At 46.9% G+C, this 16,952-nt stretch overlaps 1 protein-coding gene across 3 annotated transcripts in view; it reads right to left on the bottom strand.

Annotated features, from left to right (window-relative positions):
* The window catches only part of sesn1 (sestrin 1), a 167,915-nt gene that overhangs the window by 20,271 nt on the left and 130,692 nt on the right, over window positions 1–16,952 (bottom strand). The window contains exon 1 of one of the 3 annotated variants that reach the window (XM_085997779.1): window positions 848–1,150. The exons of the other annotated variants lie outside the window; for them this stretch is intronic. Coding sequence (XP_085853905.1) covers window positions 848–925 — 78 coding nt within the window. The 5' untranslated portion in view covers window positions 926–1,150. Of the gene's footprint in view, window positions 1–847; window positions 1,151–16,952 lie in introns of those variants that run through there. 3 annotated transcript variants of the gene reach the window in all.

Consider the following 16,952-nt stretch of genomic DNA (forward strand, 5'->3'; position numbering starts at 1 on the left):
TGATTTACAAACCCAAGGAGCAGCAGTAAGGCCCCATGATATTTCCATGACCACTACCAACACAGGAGACATGTAAACTTGGAACACTCATGTTACTCCTTCCATGACGACACAGTGCCTTATACAGTGCCTTATACTGTACAGCTTATCACTAACCCGAGACAACACAAAAGCTCTCCACTCCCCCACCCCAAATAAAGCATTCAAATAATGGGCCTACAATTCTAGCCAGTGACAATCAGCTTTTAAGGGGCTGGCATCTGGTGCTCCTTTAATCCTGTCCCACATCTGGTGTCAGAAACTCTCACTTCAGTTTGATCTTCACCTAATGCTAGACTCATCTCTGCCCCTTTCTGCATCCAGCGTTACACATACTCTCACTTCAATCTTACCCAATACTACGTTTAGTTGAAGGGTTACTTTGAACTTGAAGGGTTCTATTTTGCACTAGTTAGCATATTTGATAAGCTACCTATATCAGATGTTCTCCACTCCCTGTTGCTACTCCAGCTTTGGAAGAGTGATGCTATATAGACCTCCCAGTACCACAGCTTTTATTTATCCACCGGAGGTTGCATTCCGGCCAGAAACAGAAGTAGCAAATCCTTACCCCTTCCTGAAATGCCTTGGGAGGTTTTCCCATGTTAAAGACGCTATATAAACGCATGATGTTGTGAGCACAGCACTATATAGATACCAGTCCGAGAATGGGATCTGTCATCGAATAGCATTCTTCGTTCAATACAGTCCTAAACCCAATGTGTTAAACACATACTTTAAGGGGGAACTTTACAAGCTCTGTGTCCCCTTTCAACAGATCATACAGACTCTCGGCTACAAACTGTACCTGTTCACAATTACTGCAGAGCCGACATTCCCTCGCCGACCTGCCTCTGGTTTTCGTTCTTGCGTTTGCGAGTCTCATTTTGACGTTACTCAAGTATCGTTAAACAAAGCCAAAATATAACCTATTTTCCGCTAGTCTTGTCAGCAACTGCAAAACTGCGCCTGCACCGCACCGCGCACGATTAAATATTGCGATGGAACAACCAACCACTTGAGTGACAACCAAGTCAAGTCACAAGGCGCGGTCGCCTATTGGCGGCTCTCTGCCAGTGACAAACAGGCTCTGCGACTCCTGCCCACTCAGCAGCCGAATTATGTAGGGCGGACGGAGCAAATGCTTCAGCGAGAGGAGTTGAAGTTTATGATCGACATTGCATGTGGTCAATCAGAACACAATCTATCCATAGCAGCAACACGCCCAGCTCTGGGAGAGGCCGGCAAGTCACTACAACTCATTGGATGAAAAACAAAATTGACCTTTAACAAAACTTTACGAAAAACAAAGAACATGGGCCGCTCCTCCCCCCCCCGCGCTAGCGGCCATCATCCTACACCGCCCGCAACCACCCACCCCCACGACTACCTCCCTCCCCAAAACAAGGAAAAACCTAATTGCAATATATTCTCATTTCTTGCCTTTACAATCCATTTTTGTCTTGCCATTCCACTACACCAGCAAATCACTGAAGTCCTGGGGAAATACAAAAATTTAGATGGGGAAGGAGGTACTTGAACCCAAAACATCTCAAACACCCCCCTAGATAGGCTTAATACTTAGTCTGGATCCAAGATAACAACGTTGTAAAATACAACTGTATGATGATAAAAGTCCATTCAGCCTATCTAAATAACTCCATAGTAACCCAATAGCATCCGTCTCTTTAATGGTTTCGGGTTTTTACTTTTATTACCGTACCTGGAAGTCTATTCCAAGTGTTAATCACTCGGTGGAAGAATATGAACTTCTGGACAATTATCCTAATTTGCCTTTTACCAGTTTGAGCAAGTGCCCCCCTTTTCTACTTTCATGGCATGATGAATGAAGTATTGCTTTGGATTTGCATTTCGTTTTGCCTCACCAGCATTTTGTCACTTAAAATAGTCATATGTCATGTCAGTACGTTGCAACTGGCTTTCATGCTGCTGATCTTGTACATTGCAATCAATATGGAGTGCTAAGTATATAGGAAGCTTGAGTTTGTACACTGGCAAGTCTAGTTTGCTTACATTTGAAAATCTACTTCAGACCTTGTATCAGAACAATTCAAATCATGTGATTCAACCATAAGAGGTTTGCATCGTTGCTATCTGCTGTTATACATACCTGCTTTTTTAATAATTATACCACCATCCCCCAAATATCCCAGCTAAATGCAAAAACACTCAATATAAAATACGTCAGGGTGAAGAAAATTTCAAGAACACAATACCGAGTTGAAACACCAACATCTCGTTGCATTTAGTTAGCACCTTTAACAGAAAAAGTCACATTGCGCTTCAGAGATGTAATGAATCAGACAAAAATGTATGTTGAGCCAAAGATGATATTAGCAGGGATGACAAAAAGCTTAGTCAGAGGTAGGTTTTAAGGAGGATCTTGAGGGAGAGGTGGAGTCACAGACAGGTTTAGGGAGGGAAATCCAGAACATGAAGACTAGATCGCTGAAGATTTTGCAACCAAATGATGGAGCAAACAGAGGGGGTGATGCATAAAAGGCCAGAGTCAGAGGAACGGAGTCTTCGGGTGTTGCCAGGGGGCATTACAGACCTAGGGAGGGGTAAAGCCATCAAGGAATTTAAACATGAGAATGAGAATTTTAAATTTGGGGCATTGAGGGATCAGGAGCGAATGCAAGTTAGCAAAGACAGGTGTGGTGAGTGAGTGAGCGGGACACGATATGGGCAGCAGAGATTTAGGTGAGCTGAGGTTTATCAAGCATGGAGGAAGGGAGGTCAGTTAGGAGAGCATTGGAATAGCGGAGTTAGAGGTGACAAAAGCACGGATGAGTGTACCGTCGGCAGATGGGCTGAGGCAGTGTCCAAGGCGAGTGATGTTACAGATGTGGACATAGGTGGTCTTTGTGATAGAGAAGTTACTTTGGATAAACTCTTCTGTTTTGTTTAATTTCAGATTTTCAGCATTTGCTCTTTGTGATGGAGGATATGGGGTCTGAAGCTCAGCTCAGCTTTCTGTAGAATGCTGAGTTGCAAATAGTTGGGTTCAGCCTGAGACAATGTCCGGGACTTGGTGCGAGTTAGGATACGGGCAGCAGAGTTTTAAATGAGCTGAAGTTTAGAGGTTAGAAGGTGGGAGGCCGGTCGAGAGAGTATTGGAATAGTCGAGTATGGAGAGGATAAAGGCATGGATGACATAAATCAAGCCTTACTCTGCTATGCATAGTGTAGTGCATTTGTCTCATTTCTGTTGCTTTATTGTAATAACAGCTTTCATATTAAAAATCACCAAATGAACCTCAATGTAACCCTGGCATATGGCTGCAATGATCTTGAACACCTCTTCTGACATGGAACTACATGGAAAAATTCAGTTGCTTATGGTGCTGGATGAATTCCCCTTCACTGCTGTGTAAAATGCTTTTTGTTTTGGCCTCTTTTATACACATTCTTATGTACCCTCCTATAAGCATACCCCCGTTTCCCCACAAACCAGAGTGTACATTACAACATTTCCTACATTACAATAATGACTACACTCAAAGTACTTCATTGGCTGTAAAGTGAGTTGTCCAGTGGTCGTGAAAGGCGCTATATGAATCCAAGCCTTTCTTTCTTTTGTACCTCTCCAAGTTCAATAGCTGGTATTGTGGTGAGCCCAGGAATCAAACAGAAACACTCCTCACTGTTTAGTTTACTGGATAGTTCATGAGCCATCTTATGGTCTCCTAGACATTGGAAGGCAGTAGCACAAACACTACCAGGCTGTGGATAAGGCTATAAACTACAGAACAGGTTTATAAAAAACAACATAAGCTGCAGCAAAGGCAATGCCACAGATTACCATAGTTAACAGAATACATGTAATCAACTTTGAACAGAAAACAAACCTGACCCTTTGCTAATACTCTTCGTAACACCCACCCGGAGATAGTGACCCAACAATAACTGAGGTTCTTTGTGTTTTCCTCTTGCAGCTTCCCACCATTCTCTTGATGGCCCCAGAAACACACTTCCCATGACCTTTTTATGTTTGACTACGTACTATGAAAATCAAAATATCTCCTGCAAAATCAAAACGTTGCCAATTAGATACTTAAAAAATAGGATGTCTATAGTTTCCATTTACTGTAATAGGTATCAAACCAAGTCCGTTTTTCACCTAACTGCAAATTCCCTTGGTCTTAATGAACCACCCACAATGTAATGTAACAATAAAAGCAACTACCAGGTATTATCAACCAAATGTTCTTGCAATTAACAAATTATTAAACAATGAAAGCCAACTGGTGTCATTTCAACTGGTCTGCCTCTAGAAATGGGATACTGGTGTAATGACAAGCACAACTCCCAGATTGCAAACCTGGTTTAACCCCAAAGGATGCTAATGACAACGGAATAAAAATGGGTCTTTGACAAATACTACCTCTCGTCACAGCCACAAATCTTCCCTATACACGGCCTTAAAATGTGGATTAGTTATAATCAGTTGATGGGTATCAAATTGCAAGTTACATTGGGTGAGCAGGATAATAGCAGTAGACCAGAGATCAATAAAAGTGACTAATTTTCCCTGTCAGTTATATACCTGAGTTAATGGTAAGTTAATGTTATTTCACCATAATTAGGCACATCTGTTTTGAAGGGGAAGGCTACCTTCGTCACACAGGACCTCCTGTAAGCACAAATTAACTTTTCCCATAAAGTGCACATGGTTCCCCCATGTTAGCACCTGTGTAGAGAGAAGGAAAAAAGTGCACAGCCTTGTCCATTTCTCTTCCCCCCCCCTCCCCACCCCAACAGTTTACCATACAGCTTGGTCGTGTGTTGCATGGTACAGATTAGCAAATATTTTGTGATCAATACATTCACTGATTATTTTGTGATGGCTAGGACAATGTCTAAACTTAGCAATAAGTCTCAAAAACATTGGGTGTTCTTGAGAAGTCATAGTTAACCATTCGCCGGTTAGGGATAAAGGACTGATGCGGATTTCTCTTGGACTGTTTTGAAGTAATGAGTCACTGCAAGTGGTTAGCCTTGTGTATTTCTAGAAGTCCACAGAAACATAGGAGGTTACAGGGAAGTGTTCCAAAACTGAATGCAATACACTACTGTAATAGTAGAAGAAACCACTGAGTTAACAAAGTACAAAAGCAAGAAATTAAAATTAAACCCACCAAAAGAACAAAATGTAGAGATGTAGAATGAGTTAGGAACAATCACATGCCTGTAAACTGAATACCAGGAGTGAAATTTTGCCTTCAGTCATAAAGCAGAAGGGGAAAATTCCACCCACACCAATAATTTGGAATAGCTCAAACCATGCAAAAAAAAACCCATCAGTCTGCAAGTCACAGAAATAGTGGGGTAGAAATTAGTCTTGTGCGGTAGTGCAAAATGGGCAGCTTGCAACGGCCGCCTGTTATATGTGCCGCCTAATATTCAGTTCCATTGCGATCAATGGAATTCAGTATCAGGTGGGGTGTATAACGGGTGGCCGAGCTGATAGTCTTGTGCGGTAGCGCAAAATGGGCACTAATTTCTACCCTACTGTGTTTGTAGAAATGTTGCTCAGGAAAAAAGTGTTAGATGCCCAGGAAGTCGAGGCCCACAGGTCAGTGGGATGTTTACCTGGAGCTAAAGTACGCATTGAGGAAAAGTTAGAAGGGATGCTGAATGGATCAAGACCAGCCCCTGTAGTGGTAGTCCACGCAATGGTAAATTACACAGGGAGAAATATAGAGGCCTTAAAAGGCACACACAAGAATTGTCTTAAAGTTTAAAAAATAGCAAATTCAAAGTAGTGTCCACCCCAAATGCAGCCTGCAGCCATTGGTTCCTCTTTTCCCTGCCACACCACACCCCCGAAAAGATAGGAGAACGGGAGAGGGAGAGTGGGAGGAAGAAAGGGTCAGAGAAAAACCAATATGAAGACAGAGAGTAATCATTTTCTCAGACTTCCCGCATGCAACATCACCGGAGACTGACTAATAACATTTAAAATCTTATGTCTGTGCGCACTTCCCATCAACCTTTTCAATTATAAATTGCAATGTCCACACGTACTGGAAACTGCCTACATACAACTTGTTAAGCTGTAATGACATTCAAGGCACCACAGCATCATCACTGGCAGGAGTGTGCAATTACAGTGCGACGAGTGCGCATTGGCAGTTTCTGTAATAAATGTGGATCAATTAAGTTTTTATGGGACTGTATGACTTTTAAATGGGGAGCAAATTATGTCTGTGTCCAAGTCCAATTACCCTCCACCCTCTAACTCACTTCACTGCAAGACTACATTTAAAGTGCATCATCATGGGATATTGACTAGCTAGTCCTTGAATCCCTGCATACTCATTTTGCAACAATTTTGAATAACTATTATTACCCCAAAGCCCAAAAGGATGCTCTCCATGCTTCCATCATACACACGAAGCTACACTGGCTAAATAAATTCTTCCCACCCCCAAGCAAATCCCAAAAAATCATTAGGATTTAAAATGGATTCCAAAAGTAAAACATCACATTCAATATTAATTTTCAGAAAGAGGGAGTGCTCAGAATAAAATGCTGCTCATGTCTATTAGGCAAGATTGGTGGAGCAGAAATCTTTAGTGATTTTGTAACTACAACTCTTTAGAGAATTTTTTTTTTTAAATCCACCTTTTTATAATGAGCCTGATTATACTCCATGGCGCAAAATTAAAAGTGTATTCTGGCAGTGTCAGATTAAAATAAAGAAATCTTCATAACTGATGCAAGTTCTCCCGCGATTACTGTAATCACTCAGTAGTTCAGTAGGGCAGTAACAGAGGATTTTCTGCCTCACAACAGATTTGATTAACATCTTCAAAAGCAGGAAATGCTTAGCCAATAGAGAGGCGCTTTTTCACATAGCAACATGAGATATTGCAACAGTTTCTGCAAAGATGGATGTTGCACAGTGCCTCTTGCATCTTCTTGCTGGCAGTCTGTCCCTGTGGTAATCAATGTTCAACAATAGCTTCAACCTTGCGAACATATTGAGTACGTTGAAACAGACTATTTTTGACCCAGCGAGTAACCAATTTGGAGGAAAGTAGTAAATTAATGCAAGATTCTTCCCAAGAGAGAAACTTGAGAGTCCCTTAAATCCAAGATTTGCAAGCATTTACAAACCCTGTGTGCGTCACAATTCGCAAGCAGTTATTTTCTTGCAAGGGCAGACAGCCAGGAAGAAGTTAAGTCCAAGGTCTATAAAATGCTGCCACAGATTAAAAAATGTTTTAAAAATTGCACAGTTGTCTCCAATGTTGTGGGAGGAGCTTAAGAACATGAAGTACTAAGCAAATGCTGGCTCAATGTCTACACTTCAACCACAAAGAAGCCACATCAGCGACATACCAGCTTGATAGCAGAGAGGCATGTAGTCTACTTGATGCAATCCTCCAGTTCTCACAAGTTTGCAACCTGTTATTTTGAAATATTGCAAATGCACAAAAGAGCTGCTGACAGTCCAAATTCATAAACATCCTGCATCCAATAGCAAATTCAGATGAAAATTCTGTGTCAAAATGATGTTCATGTCAGAACCAACTTTCATTCCCCCCCCGCCATTACATTTTTGTTTTGCCCTCAATTCTGGTCCTCACACACATTTCCCTTCGTCTCATCTTATTCAGTACCTAACCTGCTTTTTGTCCTCTATCTTCATAGGACACTGATGTTTTATTGGATTTATCATTAAACTTAATAAGGAATTCAAAATCAAGATGGAATTCCTTTCCAATAACTACCATTTCAAATCTTGACAGACAGCTGATCCATCAAGGCTTTGGAGGAAATGTTGTCAAAAATATACTTTCCTCTCATTAACTTTCATTTTTGTAAGTTAAACATTTTTCCAGCAAAGCATGGATAAATAATTTCAGTATTAAAAGTAGAAAGTGCAACAATGACCCAGAAGAGTATTCAAAAAAGCATATACATGTATCACTGAGCAGCCATCAACACATTAGCAGAATGCTTTAAATACAAGATTAACACTAAGCTAGAATCAGTTCACAATAAAGCCACATCTCACAAGTAGACGGAGGAAGCCTACTTCCTCCGGAGGTTTGAACTATGAAAGGGAACTGTTTGGACATGTCAGAAGCTTAACCTGCATTGGGATTTTGCAGTCGTTGAAGACAGACAAGAAACAACAAAGGTACCCTATAAAGCAGATTTATGGCAAAAAGGGGGGGGGGGGGGACCAGCTACAGGGAACACTTCACTGCACGCTGATCTGTCAGTGAGGAGTACCCTGGAGGGTGACTGTCTCAGTGAGTACTCTGGAGGGGGCAAGTTAGTCTCGAGGCCAAAGTCTTTCACGAGGAGCTGGATTTAAAAAGTGGGTGCTGACCAAGTCTGGTACATGGCATTGGCCTTGGACATCTCGAACAAAAAGTTGGCTGGGACAACATAATCTGCCACATGTAGGTCCTTCCATCAGATACCGGTCACATAGCTAATGAGGAAGTTCAGGCTTGAGACGACAGCTGCTAGAATAAGTTACCTGGAGATCTGGTACAAGAACACAAACTCCTATCTAGTGCTCTGTGCATATCACAACTGGGTCGCAGAGAAGCAAGCAGCTGCTGCTTAGGCGACTCAATGGTACATCGAAACATAGAAGATAGGAGCAGGAGTAGGCCATTCGGCCCTTCGAACCTGCTCCGCCATTCAATGAGATCATGGCTGATCATCCAAATTCAGTACCCTGGCCCTGCTTTCTCCCCATATCCCTTCATCCCTTTAGCCTTAAGAAATATATCCAACTCCTTCTTGAATATATTTAATGAATTGGGCTCAACTACCTTGTGTGGTAGAGAATTCCACAGGTTCAGCACTCGGTGCAGAAATTCCTCCTCATCTCAGTCCTAAATGGCTTACCCCTTATTCCAACTGTGACCCCTGGTTCTGGACTCTCCCGCCATCGGGAACATCCTTCCTGCATCTAGTCTGTCTAGTCCTGTTAGAATTTTATAAGTTTCAATGAGATCCCCTCTCATTCTTCTAAACTCCAGCGAATATAAGCCTAATCGACCCAATCTCTCCTCATACGTCATTCCTGCCATCCCAGGCATCAGTCTGGCGAATCTTCGCTGCACTCCCTCCATGGCAAAAACATCCTTCCTCAGATAAGGCGACGAAAACTGCACACAATACTCAAGGTGTGGTCTCACCAAGGCCCTGTACAACTGCAGCAAGACATCCTTGCTCCTGTACTCGAATCCTCTCGCTATGAAGGACAACATACCATTTGCCTTCTTAACCGCCTGCTGCACCTGCATGCTTACCTTCAGCGACTGGCGCACAAGGACACCCAGGTCTCGTTGCACTTCCCCTTTTCCCAATCTATTGCCGTTTAGATAATAATCTGCCTTCCTGTTTTTGCCACCAAAGTGGATAACCTCGCATTTATCCACATTATACTACATCTGCCCAATCACCCAACTTGTCCAAATCATACTGGAGTTTCTCTGCATCCTCCTCACAGCACACACGCCCACCCAGCTTTGTGTCGTCTGCAAACTTGGAGATATTACATCTAGTTCCCTCGTCTAGATCATTAATATATATTGTGAATAGCTGGGGTCCTAGCACAAATCCCTGCGGTACCCCACTAGTCACTGCCTGCCACTCGGAAAAAGCCGTTTATTCCAACTCTTTGCTTCCTGTCTGCCAACCAGTTCTCTATCCAAGTCAGTACCTTACCCCCAATCCCATGTTCCTTAACTTTGCATGCTAATCTCTTATGCGGGACCTTATCGAAAGCCTTCTGAAAGTCCAAATACACCACATCCACTGGCTCTCCCTTATCTATTCTACCAGTTACATCCTCAAAAATTTCCAGTAGATTAGTCAAGCATGATTTACCTTTTGTAAATCCATGTTGACTTTGTCCGATCCTGTCGCTGTTTTCCAAGTGCTCTGCTATTACATCTTTTATAATGGATTCTAGCACTTTCCCCACTACCGACGTCAGGCTTACCGGTCTATAATTCCCTGTTTTCTCTCTACCACCCTTTTTTAAATAGTGGGGTTACATTAGCTACCCTCCAATCCATGGGAACTGTTCCAGAGTCTATAGAATTTTGGAAGATGACCAGCAATGCCACTTTCTAGGGCCACTTCCTTAAGTACCCTAGGATGTAGATTATCAGGCTTTGGGGATTTATCGGCCTTCAAACCCGTCAATTTCCCTAACACCATTTCCCTACAAATACTGATTTCATTCAGTTCCTCTCTCTCATTAGACCCTATGTTCCCCGACATCTCTGGGAGGTTATTTGTGTCCTCCTTTGTGAAGACAGAACCAAAGTATGTATTTAATTGGTCTGCCATTTCTTTGTTCCCCATTATAAATTCCCCTGATTCTGACTAAAGGACCTATGCTTGACTTCACCAAACTTTTTCTCTGATAATGGAAGCTCAGAACCAAACCAATCCTCTGTGGCAGACTCAGTAATCTGATATCTGAACCAGGCAGGTCCAGGGTACTAGAGAGACTGTTGATGGTTGATCAGCCAGCCTGATTCTCAAATGCAAAGTGGAAGGATAACCTTATCACTTGGATCTGTGATTCCTTCCACTCTGCTCCAGATATCCTCTGCAAACCAATACTCCAAGGGTAGTTCTAACTGAACAAGCAGCAGTAAGAAACACTGGTAAGTTATGTGGTTTTCAGCTAATTAAGCTCCAGCAGTACCCCTGGATACACATGGGTATCCCCAAGTGTTCCCTGTGTCAGCCTATGCCTATGTTCTTTGGTAAAAATGAAATTTGTCACTTATGAGGAGTGTGTCTGGGTCTCATGTTGGGTGAACAAAAACCCTTGTGGATGTAATGTCTCAGCAGCTTGATTCAGAGACTTAAGTATGATGGGTTCCTGTGTGTGTCAGACACATTGTTGACCAATAAAAATAAATGGCACATCTATATATATATAAACGGATACATCTGTCCGTCCTTCGGTGTGCGTCTGTCCGGCTATGCACTCGAAAGTTAGAGCGTACCTACACGTGCGTTACATCAAAAGAAAGCTTACGATTCCAAAACGGTCGTAAGTGTATTTACGTTTCGGCCGGACAAAAATTGCACCCGTGGTATCCAAAAAATGTTCAAAATTCCGCTCATTAGCATCTCATTATCCGCTCATTAGCAATAGAGCGACGTCGAGGTTGACCAATCGTACGCCGGGTTCCTGGCGCGTGCGGGCGGGCCCCCCTACAGTCGAGTGACGGGACGATTGACCAATCCTACGCGTTGGTGACCTGACGGTCGACCAATCGGTGCGTGTGGGCGGGCCTTATCGTTCTGAACCGAGGTGAGTAGCCGCCATCTTGCTTCCATTCTTTTTCCCGCTTTCTGCATCTTTCTTTTCAAATATACATTTGCAGCAAAAAAAAAAAGTTGCTTTTAAAACACAAATTGTTTTTAAAAAAAGTTAATTAATTAGTACACCTTTTCTCTAACCTCATAGAGTCATAGAGTAATACAGCACGGATAGAGGCCCTTCGGCCCATCGTGTCCGCGCCGGCCATCAAGCCCTGTCTAATCTAATCCCATATTCCAGCATTTGGCCCGTAGCCTTGTATGCTATGGCATTTCAAGTGCACATCCAAATGCTTCTTAAATGTTGTGAGGGTTTCTGCCTCCACAACCCTTTCAGGCAGTGAGTTCCAGACTCCAACCACCCTCTGGGTGAAAAAGTTCTTTCTCAAATCCCCTCTAAACCTCCCGCCCTTTACCTTGAATCTATGCCCCCTAGTTATCGACCCCTCTACTAAGGGAAAAAGCTCCTCAGCATCCATCCTATCTATGCCCCTCATAATTTTGTACACCTCAATCATGTCCCCCCTCAGCCTCCTCAGCTCCAAGGAAAACAAACCCAACCTGCCCAGTCTCTCTTCATAGCTGAAGCGCTCCAGCCCTGGTAACATCCTGGTGAACCTCCTCTGCACCCTCTCTAACGCGATCACATCCTTCCTGTAGTGTGGCGACCAGAACTGCACACAATATTCCAGCTGTGGCCTAACCAGTGTTTTATACAGCTCCATCATAACCTCCTTGCTCTTATATTCAATGCCTCGGCTAATGAAGGCAAGTATCCCATATGCCTTTTTTACCACCTTATCCACCTGTTCCGCCGCCTTCAGGGATCTGTGTACTTGCACACCCAGATCCCTCTGACCCTCCGTCTTGCCTAGGGTCTTTCCATTCATTGTGTATTCCTTTGCCTTGTTAGTCCCCCCAAAGTGCATCACCTCGCACTTTTCCGGGTTAAATTCCATTTGCCACTGTTCCGCCCATCTGACCAACCCATCTATATCGTCCTGCAGACTGAGGCTACCCTCCTCGCTATTTACCACCCTACCAATTTTTGTATCATCCGCGAACTTACTGATCATACCCTTTACATTCATATCCAAGTCATTAATGTAGACCACAAACAGCAAGGGACCCAGCACCGATCCCTGTGGTACCCCACTGGCCACAGGCTTCCAGTCACAAAAACAACCTTCGACCATCACCCTCTGCCTTCTGCCACTAAGCCAGTTTTGTATCCAATGTGCCAAGGCACCCTGGATTCCATGGGCTCTTACCTTCTTGACCAGTCTCCTGTGCGGGACTTTATCGAAGGCCTTACTGAAATCCATGTATACCACATCCACTGCGTTACCCTCATCCACACACCTAGTCACCCCCTCAAAAAATTCAATCAAATTAGTCAGACATGATCTTCCCTTGACAAAGCCATGTTGACTATCCCTGATTAATCCTTGCCTCTCCAAGTGGAGACACATTTTGTCCCTCAGGATTTTTTCCAATAATTTTCCTACCACTGATGTTAGGCTCACTGGCCTGTAGTTCCCCGGTTTTTCCCTACTACCCTTCTTGAATAATGGTACATTAGCGGTTCTCCAGTCCTCTGGCACATCCCCTGTGGCCAGAGAGGTCCTGAATATATGTGTTAGAGCCCCCGCAATCTCTTCCTTTGCCTCACACAGCAGCCTGGGATACATTTCATCCGGGCCTGGGGATTTATCCATTTTTAGGCCAGCTAAAACCGCCAATACCTCCCCCCGCTCGATGTTAATATGTTCGAGCATATCACAGTCCCCCCGCCCTATTTCTATGTCTACATCGTCCTTCTCCATAGTGAAAACAGACGCAAAAAATTCATTCAGAACCCCTCCTACATCTTCCGGCTCCACACACAGATTGCCACTTTTGTCCCTAATGGGCCCTATTTTTTCCCTAGTTATCCTCTTACCCTTAATATACTTATAAAACATCTTCGGATTTTCCTTTATTTTGCTTGCCAGTGTTATTTCATGGCCCCTCCTTGATCTCCTAATTTCTTTTTTAAGTATCCCCCTGCACTTTTTGTACTCCTCTAGGGCTTCCTCCGTCTTTAGCCTTTTGTATCTACCAAAAGCCCTCCTTTTTTTCCTAATCCATTCCCGTATATCCCCTGACATCCAAGGTTCCCTGTGGTTTTTGGAACCACCCTTGACCTTTACGGGAACATGTTGCCATTGTATGTTCTCAATCTCCCTTCTGAAAGCCTCCCATTGCTCCGATGCGGATTTTCCTACAAGTAGCTGATCCCAGTCCATTTTGGCCAGATCCTGCCTTATCCTATTAAAATCGGCCTTCCCCCAATTTAGAACCTTTATTTCCGGCCCATCCCTGTCCTTTTCCATGGCCACCTTAAATCTTACCATATTATGGTCACTATCACCAAAGTGCTCACCTACTAGCACTTTTTCCACTTGGCCGGCCACATTCCCGAGAATTAGGTCCAGTACCGCCCCCTCTCTTGTAGGACTTTCTACATGCTGGCTCAAAAAGCTCTCCTGGATGCACTTTAAGAATTCTACACCCTCTGAGCCTTTCACACTCTGACTATCCCAGTTAATATTGGGGAAGTTGAAATCCCCCATTATTATTACCCTATTATTTGCACATTTCTCTGAGATTTTCCTCTATAATTTTCCTACCTTCCACCGTTTTTGTAGGCCTCGAAGCCTCGGCATCTCCTCCGCACCCACGCCCGAGCTAGGCACCTCCCGGCCCCAGTCAACAAGCGGCCCCCGCTCGCCGCCATCTTTGTGAAGGCTGGAGGGGCGGGCCTCAGCCGAGCGTCGCTACCCGCCGCCATCTTAGTAAAGGCGGGTGGGGCAGGAGTCAGCGCGCGCGACTCAAGTCCGGCCCGGCCTCACGTGGTAGGTTGCGCGGCGGCGTCTCTCTCTCTGCTCTTGAAGCCGGCTCGGGCGGGGCTTGGGAGATCGGAGGAAACCTCGGGAGATCCGGGGGGGGGGGCTCGGGAGAGCGGGGGCGGGGCTCAGGACTCGGGAGATCAGGGGCGGGGCTCGGTAGATCGGGGGCGGGGCTCGGGATATCGGGGGCGGGGCTCGGGATATCGGGGGCGGGGCTCGGGAGCGGGACTCAGGATATCGGGGGGCGGGGCGCGGGCTGACGGAGCGCTCCCCCTCCCCCCTTCTCCCCCGTCCTTCCCCCCCCTCCCCCTAGTCGCTCTCTCTCTCTTCCCCAGTCGCTCTCTCTCTCTCTCTTCCCCCCAGTCGCTCTCTCTCTTCCCCAGTCGCTCTCTCTCTCTCTTCCCCCCGCAGTCGCTCTCTCTCTCTCTTCCCCCCGCAGTCGCTCTCTCTCTCTTCCCCCCGCAGTCGCTCTCTCTCTCTTCCCCCCGCAGTCGCTCTCTCTCTCTTCCCCCCGCAGTCGCTCTCTCTCTCCCCCCCCGCAGTCTCTCTCTCTCTCCCCCCCGTCGCTCTCTCTCTCTCTCCCCCCCCGTCGCTCTCTCTCTCTCTCTTCCCCCGTCGCTCTCTCTCTCTCTCTTCCCCCCGTCGCTCTCTCTCTCTCTCTCTTCCCCCCAGTCGCTCTCTCTCTCTCTCTCTTCCCCCCAGTCGCTCTCTCTCTTCCCCCCAGTCGCTCTCTCTCTTCCCCCCCAGTCGCTCTCTCTCTTCCCCCCAGTCGCTCTCTCTCTCTCTCTCTTCCCCCCAGTCGCTCTCTCTCTCTCTCTCTTCCCCCCAGTCGCTCTCTCTCTCTTCCCCCCAGTCGCTCTCTCTCTCTCTCTTCCCCCCAGTCGCTCTCTCTCTCTCTCTTCCCCCCAGTCGCTCTCTCTCTCTCTTCCCCCCAGTCGCTCTCTCTCTCTCTTCCCCCCAGTCGCTCTCTCTCTCTCTTCCCCCCAGTCGCTCTCTCTCTCTCTCTTCCCCCCAGTCGCTCTCTCTCTCTCTTCCCCCCAGTCGCTCTCTCTCTCTCTTCCCCCCAGTCGCTCTCTCTCTCTCTTCCCCCCAGTCGCTCTCTCTCTCCTCCCCCCAGTCGCTCTCTCTCTCTCCCCCCCCAGTCGCTCTCTCTCTCCCCCAGTCGCTCTCTCTCTTCCCCCAGTCGCTCTCTCTCTTCCCCCCAGTCGCTCTCTCTCTCTCTCTCTTCCCCCCGTCGCTCTCTCTCTCTCTCTCTCTTCCCCCGTCGCTCTCTCTCTCTCTCCCCCCCCGTCGCTCTCTCTCTCTCTCCCCCCCCGTCGCTCTCTCTCTCTCTTCCCCCCCAGTCGCTCTCTCTCTCTCTCTTCCCCCCAGTCGCTCTCTCTCTCTCTCTTCCCCCAGTCGCTCTCTCTCTTCCCCCCAGTCGCTCTCTCTCTCTCTCTCTTCCCCCCGTCGCTCTCTCTCTCTCTCTCTCTTCCCCCCGTCGCTCTCTCTCTCTCTCCCCCCCCGTCGCTCTCTCTCTCTCTCCCCCCCCGTCGCTCTCTCTCTCTCTTCCCCCCAGTCGCTCTCTCTCTCTCTCTTCCCCCCAGTCGCTCTCTCTCTCTCTCTTCCCCCCAGTCGCTCTCTCTCTTCCCCCCAGTCGCTCTCTCTCTCTCTCTTCCCCCCAGTCGCTCTCTCTCTCTCTCTTCCCCCCAGTCGCTCTCTCTCTCTCTCTTCCCCCAGTCGCTCTCTCTCTCTCTTCCCCCCAGTCGCTCTCTCTCTCTCTCTTCCCCCCAGTCGCTCTCTCTCTCTCTCTTCCCCCCAGTCGCTCTCTCTCTCTCTCTTCCCCCCAGTCGCTCTCTCTCTCTCTCTTCCCCCCAGTCGCTCTCTCTCTCTCTTCCCCCCAGTCGCTCTCTCTCTCTCTTCCCCCCAGTCGCTCTCTCTCTCTCTTCCCCCCAGTCGCTCTCTCTCTCTCTCTTCCCCCCAGTCGCTCTCTCTCTCTCTCCCCCCCAGTCGCTCTCTCTCTCCCCCAGTCGCTCTCTCTCTTCCCCCCAGTCGCTCTCTCTCTTCCCCCCAGTCGCTCTCTCTCTCTCTCTCTTCCCCCCGTCGCTCTCTCTCTCTCTCTCTTCCCCCCGTCGCTCTCTCTCTCTCTCCCCCCCCGTCGCTCTCTCTCTCTCTCCCCCCCCCGTCGCTCTCTCTCTCTCTTCCCCCCAGTCGCTCTCTCTCTCTCTCTTCCCCCCAGTCGCTCTCTCTCTCTCTCTTCCCCCCAGTCGCTCTCTCTCTCTCTCTTCCCCCCAGTCGCTCTCTCTCTCTCTCTTCCCCCCAGTCGCTCTCTCTCTCTCTCTTCCCCCCAGTCGCTCTCTCTCTCTCTCTTCCCCCCAGTCGCTCTCTCTCTCTCTCTTCCCTCCAGTCGCTCTCTCTCTCTCTCTTCCCCCCAGTCGCTCTCTCTCTCTCTCTTCCCCCCAGTCGCTCTCTCTCTCTCTCTTCCCCCCAGTCGCTCTCTCTCTCTCTCTTCCCCCAGTCGCTCTCTCTCTCTCTCTTCCCCCCAGTCGCTCTCTCTCTCTCTCTCTCTTCCCCCCAGTCGCTCTCTCTCTCTCTCTTCCCCCCAGTCGCTCTCTCTCTCTCTTCCCCCCAGTCGCTCTCTCTCTCTTCCCCCCAGTCGCTCTCTCTCTCTCTTCCCCCCAGTCGCTCTCTCTCTCT

Source organism: Somniosus microcephalus, chromosome 9, assembly GCF_052327205.1.
Source record: "Somniosus microcephalus isolate GS21.2 chromosome 9, FLI_Smic_1.0, whole genome shotgun sequence".
Taxonomy (NCBI): Eukaryota; Metazoa; Chordata; class Chondrichthyes; order Squaliformes; family Somniosidae; genus Somniosus; species Somniosus microcephalus.